This window comes from Thunnus maccoyii, chromosome 17, assembly GCF_910596095.1.
Source record: "Thunnus maccoyii chromosome 17, fThuMac1.1, whole genome shotgun sequence".
In the NCBI taxonomy this organism is placed as follows: Eukaryota; Metazoa; Chordata; class Actinopteri; order Scombriformes; family Scombridae; genus Thunnus; species Thunnus maccoyii.
Window position 1 is genome coordinate 17,055,042 of NC_056549.1, and position 17,666 is coordinate 17,072,707.

General features: G+C 39.4%; 2 protein-coding genes across 3 annotated transcripts in view; one reads left to right on the forward strand and one right to left on the reverse strand.

Moving 5' to 3' along the window:
- Positions 1 to 384: 384 nt before the first annotated feature.
- ak9 (adenylate kinase 9) lies at positions 385 to 13,203 on the reverse strand. Of its 2 annotated transcripts, none has more exons than XM_042389576.1 (36): positions 13,065 to 13,203; positions 12,831 to 12,928; positions 12,567 to 12,630; positions 12,422 to 12,474; positions 12,221 to 12,317; positions 11,971 to 12,083; positions 11,614 to 11,766; positions 11,198 to 11,320; positions 10,770 to 10,844; positions 10,567 to 10,668; positions 10,283 to 10,422; positions 9,878 to 10,194; positions 9,456 to 9,574; positions 8,879 to 9,026; positions 8,651 to 8,747; positions 8,458 to 8,543; positions 8,316 to 8,375; positions 7,785 to 7,979; positions 7,259 to 7,395; positions 6,860 to 7,063; positions 6,494 to 6,766; positions 6,227 to 6,345; positions 5,875 to 6,094; positions 5,705 to 5,773; positions 5,415 to 5,615; positions 4,654 to 4,872; positions 4,249 to 4,465; positions 3,912 to 4,113; positions 3,428 to 3,574; positions 3,083 to 3,300; positions 2,738 to 2,934; positions 2,242 to 2,411; positions 1,652 to 1,750; positions 1,330 to 1,432; positions 1,098 to 1,212; positions 385 to 794 (listed from the first exon to the last, which is right to left on the reverse strand). In XM_042389576.1, the coding sequence occupies exons 1-36, from the start codon at positions 13,105 to 13,107 to the stop codon at positions 586 to 588; spliced, it is 5,202 nt and encodes a 1,733-aa protein (XP_042245510.1). In that variant the 5' UTR covers positions 13,108 to 13,203; the 3' UTR covers positions 385 to 585. The 2 variants fall into 2 exon arrangements, with proteins under 2 accessions (XP_042245510.1, XP_042245509.1); XM_042389575.1 differs by having other exon boundaries at positions 12,831 to 12,931.
- A 236-nt stretch (positions 13,204 to 13,439) lies between these two features.
- Positions 13,440 to 17,666, forward strand: part of fig4a (FIG4 phosphoinositide 5-phosphatase a) — a 50,732-nt gene continuing 46,505 nt past the window's right edge. Inside the window, exons 1-4 of the mRNA XM_042389579.1 lie at positions 13,440 to 13,635; positions 13,782 to 13,897; positions 15,636 to 15,734; positions 16,770 to 16,893. Coding sequence (XP_042245513.1) covers positions 13,835 to 13,897; positions 15,636 to 15,734; positions 16,770 to 16,893 — 286 coding nt within the window. The 5' untranslated portion in view covers positions 13,440 to 13,635; positions 13,782 to 13,834. The remainder of the gene's footprint in view (positions 13,636 to 13,781; positions 13,898 to 15,635; positions 15,735 to 16,769; positions 16,894 to 17,666) is intronic.

A 17,666-nucleotide genomic window follows, 5' to 3' on the forward strand; every position in this document is an offset into this window, starting at 1 on the left:
AGTTTCTGGCTGATTTTTAATTAAATATAAATAAAAAATAATTAATTCTGGAAAAGAGCCATAAAGGCTGATTTTGCCTTTGATAGTTGCTTATTTTTAAACAGATTGTTGATGATGAAGTGTTATGGATATGAATCCCCTTAACTCACTAGAACCACAGGACAGAAACAATTGAACTACTGAAGACTGAAAAGTGACAAAGGACCCTCTAAAGGACAGGGCATCACAACTAGATAATATTGCTACGGTTTTGTTTTTTTGTTGTTGCTGTTTTTTTTTGTTTTTTTTAAATTAAATATTAAATGTTTCATTTTCTCTGTAAAATGCAATGCAAGAAAAGGAAAGTGCAGTGCCTACAAGAGGCCAAGCCACACTGACGCAAGGTTAAAGTAATGACCCAAGAAAAAGATTTATTTCTTGATGATGATGAATGCTCTAATACAGACAACTCTCAATTAGATAAATTATTAGGTTACTTTTAAAATATATTTGGAATGACTTTGTTGTCACACAGTTCATCCTATCTTCCTATCCTCATAAAATATACAATAACACGCTGTAATCCAAATGAGATAACAGGCAAAGCTACATCACATCACTGGCTCCTGGCAGGTCTTCCAAGGCCAGGAACCTGATAAGTTTGAACTCAAAGTCAATGGGACGTTCACTGGGAGGCCTGTAGTTCCCTCTCATTGATGAGCTCAGGTAAGGAATGAGCGCACAGTTCTCTTCAAACATGGCCAGCTGCTTTTTGTACTTCTGGCGAATGTAATCTGTGCTCTGGTGGTTGAAAGCTGAAGAAAAGTGACATTTGGGTAAAAGAAACAGCACTGGTATGAAAATACTCATTACATTACAACTCAAAACTCTGGATTTAAATTTTACTGAAGCAAGAGTTAAGAATTATTATAACAAAAAAAGTGTACTTAATTGTCAAAAGTGAATTTACTCATTATGAAGGATTGGCCCCTTTGGAAACAAAGGGAAACCCATATCTAGGAAAACAGTGCTTAATATCCTTAACATCATCATTATTAAGTTTAAGCATTTCAAATATGATTCATTTTGACCAACAGTGAACCTGACATCTTGTTTACCTTTCAGATAGTAGGCCACATAGAGGAGAGCTGATCTCTGTATACTGAGGAAGGGATACTTTGGTTTGAGACACCCAACAGCTGTCATGGCCTTGATGACTGCTACTGCCACACCCTAAAATTACAGACTTAAGTCAGAGCAGGGCAGAAATCTCAGAGAAACATTTCAGAAATGTATGTAAAATGTTGACGATATTAATCTATTCTTTGGGAGTGTTTGAGCATGTCTGACCTGCTCCAGATAGCCCAACGTTGGAAGGGAGGTGAGGGGTACAGGCTCACAAAGAGGAGGAACTTTACTGGGTAACTTCTGGTCCCAGTAGGTTTCAGGAGCCCTTGAAATAAAATGTATCAACACCAAGTTTCATTGAATGGACCAATACTTGTTGAGGCCAAATAACATTAACACTGTCTTTATGAAAAATAACAGAGAGACTCGTCAATGCATGAACAAATAGCACTGATTTTCAAAACTGAATAATCCTTGTGAAAAGAAAAATTGAGTAACTGACAAGCATATCTGTAACATACAGTACAAAGGTATTGTTCCACACCTCAAAAACTTGTCCTGTTTCTGCTTTGTCTCAAATATGTAGATTTGTTCTCTGTATTCCACAGCATATTCCACGTTTCCTCGAACCAGGGCTTCATACCTAATGACATGTAAACATTGTGAAATTCTCGAGGTTGACACTGCCGGAACATTTTCAATTGAAATTTCATGTTTATTGATTATGATGAAAATTATTTTTCATTTTCTCATTCCCTTATCTACAGCATGTGCTTTCAAAAGGGACTTTTGCATGATCAATCTGGTGAATAAGGCTATAGACTGCTTATCAATTTATCAAATTTGATAAATAAAATAACTGACGCTTCCAATGATAAATAGAAACATCCACTAACTCATTAATTAATGTTCTTAATGTGTAAAATTGACAATTTGTTTTTATATATGCGATTCTTGAAAAAGTAGCAGTTTGTGCATTGTTAATTCATACTGTCCATAGAAAACATACATTTTTGCGCAGGCAACTATCTTTTTGCACTCATAGCTTTTTTTTTTTTTTTTAGCATTTTGACATGCTTTCCAGCAAGACAGAGATTTATGGTTAGTGGCATTTTAATTTTGTGAATAGTGTACCTCTGTTTTCCATCCAGATAAGTGACAGGGCAGAAGCCTTTCATCTCAACTTGCTGTGGAAACCTGTTCTTCACCTGAATCTCTGTTAGCTTTTTTGGCAGCAGGTGGGGTTCTGGGAGAGTGTGGGGACAGCCAGGGGTCACAAATTGATCTGGAGTGGCAAGGAACTTCTGTGGTTGGGAGGGCAACATAAAAATGTTACACTTTTAATATCAATTCTATTTACCTGTTCAATGTGCAATTGAAGTGTTCATTTTTATTTTAAAAATGTATCTTATGTTTATATCTTATGCATTTTGTTTATCTTTTACCATTTCACTTTATGATATATAAATAATGAAATTTCCTGGGTAATGACAGAAATCATGCACAGAATATGAAGAGAAGAAAATCAGCTCAACTGACTAATTTGGCTTGAACGACTCTCCTCATGCATTTGTCTATTTCAACATCTGTGTGCAAGTGTCTTTTATAATTGAAGCTTCAGCACACTGACCTCTAAATGATCATTGCCACACATTTTGTAATAATGTGCTCTGTACTCAGCTGCATACACCAGGGATGCAGTTTCTGAGCAGTCCACCAGGTGGTAATGTAGGGCCAGGCAGACCGGGCAGTACAGCCCGAACTCGCCCAGCTGACATTGCAGCTCCTTAGGTGTAATGCACAACCTGTTGATGCAGGCTGCTTGTCCTGCAAAATTAAAATGCATGGTGAAAATGAACTAATATGTCTTATCTTTTTACAGTATTTGAAGCATCTTTATCCACTTAGCTGCTCTCACAAACCTTGCTGAGCTCACCCCTGCAAGCATATTAGCCTCTGTTCTTCAAGAACTTACCCCTGCGGGTCCTCTCCAGGTAGCTGTGGATATATTTCATGCTGATGCTGACCTCCTTTAAGATGCTGTCCCAGATGCACCATTTGCTCTTTAATCCACTGAGCTGGATCCAGTTCTGATATTGTTGTTGGAAGTGCTGCCTCACATGCTCCACCTCCTGCTTGTAGCAGGAGTTACGAATGTGGAGGATCTCTGAGCTGTCATGCATCAGGTGAGGCCTGAAGTGGGAGGAGAGAGGAGGAACAGGAAATATTTATTACTACTTTGGGAAGTTTGCGGTTTTAAACAGCTCTCAGGCTTGACACGACATGATTTGTTGTGTGTTGTGTGTGTGTGTTCTCTGACTTGTTGGGCTTCATCTTGTCTACAAGGCCTCTCTTCAACACCTCCACTGTGTCCAGCTCCAGCTCAACTACTATCATGGGGATGATGCTCCGGGACCCCATTAGCTCTGCCTGCTTAAGTGTCATTGGAAAACCATCCAACACATACCTGAAATACGAAACAAGTCAGTAGTTTTCACAAACATTGTCAAGCAAGAGTACAGCATGTGCAGTTTTCTTAATGAGTAGGAATACAGTCTGGTTCTTGAACCACTTGGAAGTGATTTTAATAAAACAAAAGTTAGGATCTTTTCAGGTCTTGAGTTTTAAGAACCATTATGTAGAATTGTTCTGTTTATTTAAACACTTCTGTCTTCTGCATTCTGTTAAATATTCCTTAAAATCCTTCCTTTTGTCGTTGCCTATGGAAGGCATTTTAGGGCAACTGAACATCTTAGTCAGACAAGAGTGAGGATGGAAATAAATGCAACACATCTCCGGCGTACCCTCGAGTGCTGCAGACCGTGCTCATGAGCGCCACCTCCAAGCACTGGATTGCCAGTTCATCAGGCACAACAAGACCCTGGGAGAGATGCTTTTTCGTCTGTACAGCTAGATCAGTGTGCTCCTGAGTGTTAAGAACCATACGCATAACACCACCGATGGACAGCCGAGCCAAGCCATACTTCTGAGCAAACATCTGTGCCACTGTGGAGAGAAAAACGCAAAACGAGAAAAATGCAGGCAAAGAATAAATGAAAGAAGAGATAGATGAGTGTATGAGAAGGCATAAAAGGAACAGTAACCATGAGTGGATCATTTTTCAGCAGTCTTGAGTCTTACCAGTAGTTTTTCCAGATTTGGTTGGTCCAACAACAGCCATTTTCACAGGAAGGGATGGGATGGGCTTTGGCAGCCTAAGGTATTTCAAGGGGTTGAGCATAAATGTGTTGCGGTTCTCCTTAGATGCAAAGAAGTAGATATACTGATGGAAGAGCAGGGGATAAGTGGTATTGAGAGGCCACTGCAGCGGCTGGATTAAGTCTCCCTCTTTGTATTGCTGTGTGGATATAACAACACTAAGTCACAATACAGTAGTGCAGGAAATTGGTGTTCTACTGATACACAACACAACAAAATGTGATTCCTATTTGAAATCACATTTTGAGCTTTTATTGATCATACAAATAATAACCTCATCCCACAGATACTATAAAAAGGTTGCCGTCATCCCAGGATCATACCGACCTTGATTGGGTCCCAGCAGCCGAAGGCACTGTGGCGCTTGTAGGAGGAGAACAGGAGCTTAAGTGCCAGGGTGTATGAGATGGGTTGGCATTTTTGGAAGAGTGATTCTCTGTTGGTCAGCAGAGGCTGGATTTTATTGAGCAGCTGATGCCGCACAATCCCCAGCTTGCGGGACGCACTGATAGACACCTTGGGTATGTTTTGTTCACTCAGTAACTCCTGATTAGAGTAAAAAAAACCCAACACAGAATATGTAAACATAATAAAAGTACAACTACTTTACAGTGTAAAGCTAGTCCTAAATGTAACGGTCACAGGTTGTCATTTTGATTGTAACAGAAGGAAAGCGGGTCTCATCTAATATGAGCCTGTCAGAGATCAGATGCCAAAGAGACACAGAGTAGAGAAAAAAAAGAGAGAGGAGTGAGTGGCATGCTGCTGACAACGATAAACTCTTTTGTTGAGACCGTGATGGACAATGAATAGTAACCCTAAGCCTTTAAGTATTTTCGTTTAGTTTTCTGTCTACATCTATTTGTTAACCTAAAATAAACCAATGACAAGAAGAGGACTTGTGGATCCTTTTTCTTGTTGGCAATCACAGCATTCAGTGTACCTAGACCTATCATTTTACTAGTACTACCTGTGCTTTAACATAAATATTAGCAGAAATGCTAGCAGAAATTCTATAGGTTTGGCAAGCAAAAATATGTGCATGTCTGGCTAGTTAAGTGCCCTCATGGAACTGTGTGTCTTTGTACCGTCACAGGAACAACGTTGTTTTCATCTGTAACAAAACGCTCTTCTATCTCTGTCTCCAGCCTCTCAGTAGCAGCCTGCTCAGTCTCCTCACTCTCCGTGTCATCATTTTCCTCTTCTAGAGTGAACTCCTCTTCCAGCATGGCCTCTATCTCATCCTCTATGTTGTCTGCAGCTTCATCCTCTTCATCATCTTCTTCATCCTCATTATAGGAGATAGGGGATGGGAGGGAGGGGGTTAACCAGTGATAAAGTGAGGAGTGGTGACAGTGGTTATGATGGGATTGCTTACCTTTGTTTTGACTGACATAGCGCCTTTCTCTTCCATGAGTTCAGCTCTTCTCCTGACAATACTCTCCTCCTGTACAAAAGACATTATTGTAATTGTGCCAGATACTCACACAATCTGTGTGATAACGAAGTTGGTAGGAAAATGATACTACCAAGTTGTCACTTGCTTACCCGATTCTTCTTACGTAGATCATGCAGGAGCTTCAGCTGTGCTTCACGGTGGTTGCGGCGCTCACGCCAGTTCTCCAGGTATGTTGGCAACAGACGCTTCTGAACATCCGTGACATCCACCGTCATGGTTACCACAATGTCAGGGAAAAGCTGTTGCTGCAACATGTACTGCACCTCATCAGGAGTATGAGGGAATCCCTCCAAGATAAAACCTGTGGACCTAAATGATAGAGTATGTTCAGATCAACAAATAACTAAAGAGTAGAAAGAGAGCACAGGAGACTGAAACGTTTACACATTCATTTATTAAGGAGGTCAGAAAATGGGGCAGGAAGTGTGTGTGTACAACTACATGTAAGGCTCCTGTTTCCAGTATGGTGCGATAACCATATCCAGGATCTGTGGAGCCAGTGGTTCTCCATCAGACAAATAGGCTTGGATGGCCTTTTCCTCATCAGTCAGAACCACTTCCTGTTGTAGACACACAAATGCACACTATTATATCACTGCAACCTGGATTGAATTCAGTGTCAAAAAACATCATACTTCACCAACTAATGGTTGTAAAGGTTAAACAAGGCACCATAATATTGGAAAACTTGCTACAGAGAACGCTGACCTCCATGTTGACAGAGGTATCCTCTGTCTCCTCTTCCTCCTCCTCCTCCCCCCTGGCTTCCCTTATCAGGGCTTCCAAGTCCTCAGGAGACTCCTCTGAAGTTTCTACCTCATCAGTGTAAGGCACTCGCCTCTTTGTCTTGGCCATTATGAGCATTTGGAGCTGCTCCCTGAACTGAATATGGAAAAGGCCAAGTTGATGGGCAAGCCACTCACCTTGAGTGGTCTTCCCTGACCCTCGGACACCAAGCAAAAATATCCGTAGGGCAGGAGGCTTGGATAAAAAAAAAAAGTAAGGAACAGGTTAGGTTTCTTTTTTTGTTTATCATCCTATGACTGTCCTCTTTCTTCTCATATCAGATTGTACCTTGAAAGGCTCCATCTGTGCAACAAATTGTTGAGGGTTTTGAAGGAAGGATTCCTTGGCCTCTATGCTGGAGAAATAATAGGTCTTCTCTCGGTACTTGGCTGCAATTTCATCCGTGCAGGGCCACAGGATGTTGTGGTTTTTTAAGGTCACAGGACAGAAGTGGTGGGTATCACCCAATAATCTCTTGACTGTTGTGTCCCTCTGGTTTCATTTAGACAGAGGAGAAAACAAAGTGAAAAATTGATATTATGTATTGTTTTCCAATGCTGTAAAGGCCTGTATCTTCAATTATGAAATCTTCAGCTCTTCAATTATAAATAAAAATATAAACCTAGTTTGTAAATGCAAAATTGTTATTGATTGGGCCTTTAAAGTAAGAGACTTATGTTTACTGACTTCGTCCTCCTCATCTGCTGCGTCATTGTCGCTGCTGCCTTCCTCAGCTCTCTCCAGCTCTGCTAAGGCCTCGATATCCTCTGCTTCCTCATCCAGGTCCACTGGTGACACCTCCCAGGACACATACTTGAAAGGTTCTGCAGAACATGCATGTAAACCAGAGACTGGGCTGTGAGTTTTTCTAGACAAAAAAAGCATCTGGTGGAATGCATTGCATTTAAAAACATCCATCACAAATATATGTACTTCATATCTGAAACTAATCTGGCAAATTGTTCATCTTTACTTTGATTTAACTGCTCATTAATATTAATTTCATCGTTGCATATTCATTTCCTTCCTTATGCAGTGCCAGAGATGATGCTAATGCATGCAATTGTTGGTGTACCATATATTACAGTAATAGTTTCAGTAGCGTTGATCTAAGATGAAACACTAAAAACACCTAAATTAGGAAAAAATAAAAAACTTCAGATTTCAGGTGTAAGAAAAATTCAAGACTGAGATTTTAAAGGGTTACACTCACTCTCCATCTGATGGATGATCTCTTTAAGCAGGTCCTCGGGGCACTTGCCACTAATCTCCAGTACTGAGTGATTGACAGGTAAAGTGGACCGCATTTGCTCCCATTCTGACACAAACTGTTGCAGTTGCAGTTTATAGTCATTCATCTCCGGGCCGTCTGGATAACCCAGCTTCCAGTTATTGGGTAGTGCCGAAGCTTAAGCAGCACAGTGGGAAGAAGAGAGTCATAGAGGAAAAGTTCACTTCTGCTTTTGGGGCACTTACATATAGCACACTAAGTAAATACAAATAGGATTATATGATTACATTATTGGATTTTATCATAAAAAAATTTGTTTTATTTCGAAAAAGATATGAGTTGTAGTCATTCTTGTTTAAATTTGATGGCACATCACTGCAAAGAGATGAAGAGCCATACACTAATGCACCAAACTAAATTTGCCTCTTGAGGACAGTAAGAATGTTTCCTCTCTTATAACTAAGACGGAGCTATTTCCATTTTTGACAACAGCATTTAATAAAAATGTCTCACCTTCCTTTTTGTTTCTGTCAGAGTGTGCTGTGCTGTCAGTCTCAGATTGCTCAGGATTTTCTGCAAAGGAAATAATTAAATCCTATAGGATCAAGGAGACTATGTGAATTCAGGCTGCTTTATATTGACAGAAAATAAATACCTTCAGGCTCTTCGACAACTGTGTCTAGATTTGACACCAGATCTGCAGGCTTGGCCTCTACCTCAGTTTCCTGCACCTTGTGGCTTCTTAAATGGAGAGAAATTGAGCATAAAAACCAAAACTGCATACACAATCCAGCTTGGATTGAACTTGAAATCACACAATTTTATAGCATCATGTCAACTGCACTCACAAGGCCTCTTTCTCCTTCTCTGACTGTTGATCCTGAATCCTCTCCCTTACTGCTTTGTCCACGCTCTCCTTGTTCTTCTCATACAATCTGCTCAAAACTTTTAAACATATTTGAATTCCACGATGAGGGTGTAACATGTATCATACAGTAGACATGAACACGAAGGACAGCTCAAGCCCAAATATATTTTAAAAAATATTTGTGATGTGTTTTTTCTGTGTCTCCTACCTTGATTTCCATCACTGTCTTTGAGATAGAAGAGCATGTCTGGCAGGATTCCACCTTGTTGTAAAGCATACATTTGGGAGCAGTTCTTGGGAAAGTTGTCAAGCACCCAGCCAGTCCTGAGCTCTGCATCAGTGTCTGCCTCTTCAATCTGTGACATAAATCTTATTAGCAACGTCACTTCAAAGTGTTTTATATACATACAAAAATGAGATTTAGATCTATACTGAATCTAATTTTAAGCTTAGTTTGGTTTAACGTCAGCATCATATTTACTGACTGTATATGATAAATGTGATGTAATATTGTGCCTGTCAGTGTCATGTCTCTGTTTGTTTTAGGGTTGCATTTATATGTGCTTGTTATAGATTGCGTCCTACCAAGACACTGAAGATGAAAATAGTTTTCAGCTGACTGGTACAATACAATGATTGCGTACAAATAAATTCAATCAATCTGAGAAAATTCTAACAAAAGACAAAAATAAAACTTGTGAAAGGGATGGTTGGGTATCCTGAATAGCAGAGGTATATTATTGTGTATGTAAACATGCTACCATATTTCACATCTTTTGACATACCTCTTTTATACGCTTCTCCAGTACCTCTGCATACAGTCCAAAGGGAGATGTGCTCATATTTTTGGCTTCCTCCAGTGCACTAAGCACCATGGCTTTTACTTCTGGATGATCTTCTGTCACTGAGAACGGCAGAAAACATTTGCACACAAATACAGTGTATTCTGCAGTATGTTTAAAAAACTGAAAAAGGAATTTTTTTCCATGTCTGTCTGCATTTGTTTTTGCCAGAGAAAGAATATTTGAACATCTTATCTTCCACAGAATTGGTTTCATCTAATGAAATAAAATATCAGAATAGTAATTCAAACACATGTTAACAGAACTGTAAATAATGCTTCATATAATATTGTATTTTCTAAATCTAAAATGACATTTTAGAACTGTAAAGTAATCATTATCAATATCAACCAAGCTCAACTTGCCCAAATTCTGTCCGGCATCCATCTCCATCTTGATTTTCTCTATCGCAACCTGTGTGGTCTCCTCTTTGATCTTGTCAAGCCTCTCCTGCTCAACCTTGGCCAGAACTGGCTGCACAAGTTCGTTCATGTCAAGCACCAGTGCGCCGTAGTTCTGAGCTAGAAGCTTACATAGGGTGCTCGTGCCTGCCTGTGGGGGTCCAATAATGGAAACCCTGCATGGAGGCCGGGGCATTGGAGGAAGCAAGTACCGTCTGGGGTTTGCAACAAACTTCTGGCAGGCCTCTTGAGATGAAAGGATGTACAGTTTGTCCTGGAAGCTGTACAGGGGTTGATAAGAGAGATGGATGACACTTTCAATCGGTCTCACTTTAAGCTACTGCATAGATTCCTGCCCTGAGCACTCACCCCACAGATAATTCAGGCTTGCCAGGAATGACCATGCCTTCTTTCAGAGCAACAGGACAGGTTCGCCCCCAGAGGCTTCTTCTCCACCTAAAGCTAGGGGCAACCACCTTGGAGGAGGACATAATTCTCAGTAGGTCCTCCTGGAAAAGAGATGGATGCAGGATTAAACCACATATAGTTACATTAGTAGTGGATTCAGTGGAGGGTTTATGTTTTAAAGAATCACCAACAGGTACCCAGAGCAACATTGAAGAAAAATATGAATATGGTCAATAATGGCAGACCGTGTCAATGTCTTCTGGCAATTCTTCATCATCATTCTGGTGGAGGAGGACTGGAATGGAGACACGCTGTATTGCCATGGATCCAACACGGGACATTACAGACTAAAGGCGAACAATCAACAAACTATTGTCAGCCCACAGAATAAATGGACAGTTCAACAGAGTTTATTTCTATTTATTTCTGACTGATCTTTGTGTCTTACAGAGTGCAGCTCTTCAGGTTTGTTGTTTCCATCCAGCTCCAACAGGTAGAGGGGGTTGTGGTCCGTCATGTAGTCCTGAAAAAAATCAGTTATTTGGTCTTAAAAGTTTAATCTAGTAAGCACAGTGTATTTAACTTTGTCAATGAGGTGATTCATTTTAACCCCTCATTATACGTCATTTAGAACAGAACGTTAAATGGGGTAAATGTGGGACCAGAACTTTGGATCAGGCTGTGTTCATCAGTCACACCATCTGATCATAAGCAGTAAGGTCTCAGGTGACGTCTTCTAGACATCACTGGTCTGATTCTGACAAAACATGAAGGTCAAGCTATGGCTGCACTGTGTGTGGAGACTGACATTATTTCATTTCTTAAATAATGTGTGAGCCATAATGTGTGAGAATGTGTACAGCAGAGGTAACTCACCTCCAGTGGTCTGAGCATTTTATCCTTATATGTGTTGATTCTACGAGAAGCATTTCTGGCCAAATTCTCTGGTGTCCACACCATCTGGTCTATAATATCCTTTTGGAGTTCCTCTTCTGCAGCCTACAACCAGAATAATCCTTATTAGTGTAAGAGGAGATCCTGACTTGACTGCATACTTGTTTACATGTGAAAAGAATTAAAGGAATACAGCTTTTGATTATTACATCACATTCAGGTACTGTAAAAGGTGACACTTATTACACACTTATCAGTTTTATTATGAGAAATAACGGGTAAAGTGTCTTTAACAATATGCAAAACCAAAATCAAACAAATAATACAACATCAGGGGGAATTTTTGATTGTTAAAACTAATTAAACCCACTGGCAAGAGGTTTTCCCGTGAGCCATACCTGCTCCTCTTCATCCTCCACTTCCTCGTCTTTGTTCTCCTTCTTCTTGTTAAACACGTCCTCACGCAACCACTGATCCCTGTTGTACAACTGCCCCGTCTCTGGGTGCTGCTTCTGACCTGACAGCCTCTGGACCAGGTCCTTGTCCGCACACTGGTGGAAGAGAACAGATTCATAGATTCAAATTCAAACCATTCACAAATGTCAGAATACAGCAAACACTAAAAAGGCTCATTAAAAAAGAAAATACTTTAACTTTAATCAATTATCTTAGATGGAAATAAAACCATATTAAAAGGTAGAGAATGAATAAATTGCTTTGTTAAACAATACACAACTACCAGACGTGTGAGTAACCTTGATGTTGATGATGAAATCAGGTGTTAGCTTGAGGTTTTTGATCAGCTCAATCTGCTCACGAATCTTCAGACACTCCTCTGACATGCACGGCAGGCAGCTCAGTACATATCCTGTGTCACAACACATGTATCATCGAATGCTCTTACACTGGTGCTTTGAATAACACCTTACTGTGCTGTCATTGCTGCTCATATAAGCACTTTCTGTACCGAAAGTGATTAAATACACTTTTAGATGCATGGCTTACCATAGTGCTCCACATTTGGTGAGTTAAGCTTGGCAAGTATGAGCTGGAGCACCATGTCTTCTGGTACACTTTTCCCCTCGGATAAGATATCCAAGAGCTAAAATAGTCAAACAAGGCAATTCAGAAATCATAATAAGCTACAACATGAGGGGCATATGGAAAAAACCCTAATGCGCAAAAGGGACAGTTACCTATACTTACCTCTTTACCTTCCTTTGTTTTATTTTTAATATGTGTGTTAAGCAGATCTGTGTCTGAAATATAGAAGCAGATGACAAATATCTGATGTGAATATGAATGATATTATGTTGGGACAGAGGCCAAGAAATACAGGATTTGTACTTACCATCAATCAAAATACACTTCCAGGACTCTGCAATTTTTTTGGCCAAGGTAGATTTGCCAACACCCTGCAATAAAAAAGTCTTTAATTCAATTCAGTTTCATACAATAAATCTAAATAAATCACTAATATCCACAAGTGGTCATTTGTGGTTGAAGTTGTTGTTTGTGTGTGTGTGTGTGTGTGTGTGTGTGTGTGTGTGTGTGTGTGTGTGTGTGTGTGTGTGTGTGTGTGTGTGTGTGTGTGTGTAAAAGAGAGTGAAATTACCGGTCTTCCAACTATAATGAAGCAGGTAGGTTTGGTGAGAAGTCTCTCTCTCTCAGCTTCATCTTCTATGAGGTTGTCAACTAAACGGTCCATATGAGCTTCTCAACAGCATCAATCCACACAAACAGAATTTGTTAAATGTCACAAACAGAAAAGCGCCATCAAACTGTCAGTTTCTTTGTAAATTGCTGCTGATATAAGAGTTCATATTTCAGTAAACAGAAGTTTACGTACCGTTACTTTGGGACATGTCTCTATCTTTTAAAACTTTTATCATTGTTTGTTCGGGAGGAAAGTAGCATGAACTGCGTTACCTAGCGTTAAGTGGCTAGCCAAGGTTAGAAAGAATATTGTTGCCATAGCAACTAACAAACTAAAGGGCCTGGGGTTAGCTAGTTAATGCAGCCGAAGCTACTTTATGGCGTGAGCGTATATTTGCCGCGTAATGTTTATCATAGTTATAAACAGTTATAATGACCATAGCTGTTATCTGTGATGACAAGAAACATAGGCAAAGAAGAGTAACGTTAGTCATTGCCTCTATTATCAATTCGCATTTTGGACTCTGCGAGACACCGTATCAGCTGACACGAGATCAACCCAGTCATTCATGACAGTCACCTGACTAAAACAAATTCATGTCGCATGCTCCTCTGTGCTAGCCAAAAAAATGCTTTGGCAGGTTACAGTCATATTTAATTAATAATAACATTCAAACCAGTTGTTCTGACTGCCAGTGGAGATGCGTATAATTATCCTTTGGGACGGTTTGGTGCTAAAACGCAGCTAGCTAGCTAAGTTAATGGTGAGTAACTTAAGCTAGGAAATGCTAAGGGCCAAAATAATGCATATGCTATAAGTATCAGGTTTAACTTTGTATATATTGTCTTTTGAGCTTCATGACGTGAAGTTATCACTGATTTACAAATTGTGTCTACATTCACTCTGCAGCTCTTCTGTTCTCTACTCTGGATTGGGATTGTTAAGAGCATAAAGGAGTAAAAATGCCTCAGTCAGCGGCTACCATCAGTGGGATCCAGAGGATGGTTCTGTATGAAACCAGAGCCGTAAGTCTGACATATATTTGTATGCTGTTATTATGACTGTTTCGTAGTGACTTCAGGTCAGTCTGTGCATGGGTTTACACCTTTACGGTGCAGGTTAACAGAATTATCGGAATTACATAACAACTCATTCAGTGCCTGTTTACATTTGGCTATCCTGATGCTTGATGCAAGAAAACATTTGCTTTTCCACACTTCTTGGTCTGATGGAAGTACCTTGCTAAGAACACTGTGGCCCTACTTTTTTTTTAAAATGTATTTATTACTACACACATTATTCAGAAGTAATTTCCCAAGCTAGTCTGAATATTCACTTACATTCACATTTCCATCTCTAATAAGGATTCATCGTTCCTGCTGAAATGTAGACTCGGATGATGCATTTTCTAACTGTACTAATGTAAGAAAAGCATGCTTAGTCTATTATTTTAACATTGAAAAAGTTAACAGAAGTAAACATGAGGATGAAGAGAGGTGGTGAGCTACTGTAGGATTGTGAATACTTGTCAGCAAACACTAGATGGCAGCAAAAGAGTGTTTTTGGTAGTTTGCTGCACCAGGTGTACCCCAGTCTGATTCTCTGATTGACCATGACCTCCATGAGGTCAATTATTAGGGGGATTTGCATCATAATTGTCTAGACAGTTAGAATAATGATGTTTTGCCAGAGAAAATTACATGTCAATAACAATTTAGATTTGATTTAGTCTGTGCACATTTGATATAAATATTTGCTTTTAAGCACCATTTAGGCTTGTCTTGTTGCCATGTTTTTTCATCTCTTGAGAGACAAGTTGTTGTCAACCTTCTGTCTCTATCGTGTATTGCTTTGCCAATACACAGTTTCCCCCTTATTACATTAGTGTAAAATTGAAGTTGTGGTACAGTACTGTGCTTGTCATCACTAGTAGTCACAAACATTTGGACAATAAGACAGGAAAACATTAGTCACAGTCAAGTTAATGTAATATCCTATTGATCTTCTCTCAGACCATTTTGCTGAACAGTGAATAAATAGACTGTCTAGGTCTTGGACAAAGAGGGCTCCATAGTATACTGGGAAGTGTGGAACAGGACAAACTGGCTATAATAGGTTTCGGACTGTACTGATACACAGTGTTCCAATTTAATGGTTTTTAGTGGACAGAAAATCTTCAGCCATCTCACAACCCAGTGTGAGGAAAAAATAATGACTTGAAAGAAAGCGACATATAAGGGAGACACAAAGGAACACATTAGAATGTGGCCTTGTGATCAAAAAGGTGCTGTGCCTACATGTACTCTCTAATTAAGTGTACATTTCAGGTTCATGTGCAATTTATATGATACATATCTGCCTTGAATTCCTTTTTTTGTCCAATTTTACAGGCTTCTATTACATTAATTTCTACCTGGGTCTTATTGTGAAGATAAAATGTTGCACATTTATAGGGGGGGAAAAAAATGCCCTGAATGTCCCTGAGATGTTAATAATGGGACTGCACTGTAGAAGGCCGTCTTGTAATAACATAGACTGTCTATGTCTATTGAACTGTGAAAACTACATGTCTTCTCTTAAACACATCTCCCCACTGTGTTCTTATTCAAAATTGGTTATAGAAACTGAGTCTACTCTGAATGTCACCCACGATAAAGCTACTTGTTCTGATAACCAAGTACTCACAAAATATTATGCAACCGCACAAGTCATGTAATATGCAGATGCAATATAGTGCAAACATGGTTTTATTTTTCTTTGCAGAGGTATTTTTTGGTGGGGAGCAATCAGGCACAGACCAAACACCGTGTCCTGAAGATTGACCGCACAGAACCCAAGGACCTGGTCATAATTGACGATAAGGTGAGCGCTGAGTTTTCACCAGAGTTAGTACAGTGCTAATGTATATGCTTATGTAATACAGTACAGTACGCCTGGGGGGGAAATTGTACAATCAGTCAGCGTGTCCCACGAGTATTGCAGATGACAGCTTAGCTGATGAGTGCTGAGTGCACCTCTTTTTCTTCTCCGCTGCTCATTACCGGGATCTATGAGCTGGGAGTTGATTTGTTTGTTCGTGTTGCGGGTGATTATGATTATGATGTGTTTGTTTTTATGAAGCATCCATGACTAAATATCCATCACCCCACGCTCTCATTCCTGCAGATATTACGCTGACCTTTGGAAACAGTGTTTGTTTTTCATTTGAGTGGCATACTTTAGTATTTTAGTAACATTGTGTTGGCTGCTTGAGAACGTGATAAAGAACTGGAGGTGAGAAGGTTCAAAGCAGGAAATACAGCCTCATCTTTCTCTTTCTCTTGGTTCATACTGTATGTAAAGTAAACTGAGACACATATAATGTAATGAAAGGCTGCTTAGAGCTCCTTGAAATTCTGAGATGAATAAAGATCATACAGCAATCTGTAGATCCTAAATAATTGGATGTTGGACATCTACTAGATTTATGGGTTTTCCAGTGGAAAGCATTAAATTCCACAAATGAACAGGGCATTCACACACAAATATGAATGATATAAACACGGTTACTGTTTATATATTACAATATTGCAGAAATAATTTGGGTAGCAGCTAATCTGTTTTTGGCTTAATTGCTTCGCTGAGGATCAATGTAAACGTTTTTGCAGAAAATGGGCAATTAATAGAGAAGGCCTTTTAGTCATGTATTTATTATTGCACCGACTCAGTTGTACAAGTCTTACAGTAATAAACGTATTAGTCCAGAATTATTATTCCACAAGCAGCTTTTCTTTTGAGAAACAAATAGATCATTCTCTGTTTTCTCCTGCCTTGTATTGCAAGGTAGAATGGACAATATGGTAACTATGCATGTATATATATATATATGTGTGTGTGTGTATATTCTTCTGTTTGTAGCATGTGTACAATCAGCAAGAGGTGCGGGAGCTACTGGGCCGCCTGGACCTGGGCAACCGCACCAAAATTGGCCAAAAGGGTTCCTCTGGCCTGTCCAGGGCAGTCTCAGCCTTTGGCATTGTGGGTAAGTGCAATCCCTCCACCCTCGTCCTTACTGGCACAGCAGTTACCATTGATGGCTTTATTTTAACTCCAAAGCATTGACCTGGTTCTGCATATTAAGTACAGGAGATGGAAAAACATAAAATAAAAGGAACACCTGGAGGAATAATGCAATCCACTACAATATAGCCCAGCCACCACTACTACTTGTTCCTTTGTGAAGCTTATAATGTTCAATTTTGAGGCTTCAAATAATGACCATCAGTGGCATAGTCGCAGGCAGCAAGAAGCTTTTTCACAGATTTATTACTTTCCCTCTTCTTTTGTAGAAAGTCAGATAAAAAGAAACTGTAACAGTATTGTTTGGAGGGACAGCCTGTAACTGCAATAGTTAGTCAGCATGCTAACAATGATGACAATTACCATTTTCACCATCTTAGTTTAGCGTCTTAGCATGCTAACATTTGACAATTAGGACTAAACACGAGGTATGGAACTAACGATTATTTTCATTATCAGTTAATCTGTCAGTTATTTTTGCAATTAATCAATTATTCATTTGGTCTATAAAACATCAGAAAACAGAAAACTAAATGTCTTGGTTTGTCCAATAAACTCAAAAATATTCAAGTTACTATTATGTAAGATAAAAAACAGCTCATTTTCAAATTTAAGAACCTGGAATCATCAAATCTTTGGCATTTTTGCTCAAGAAAATGACCTAAACAATTCAGCTGTACCTAAAGAGTACAGCTGAGTCGGAAGGAATGTGAGTAAGTTTTGCAGGTATTTGGT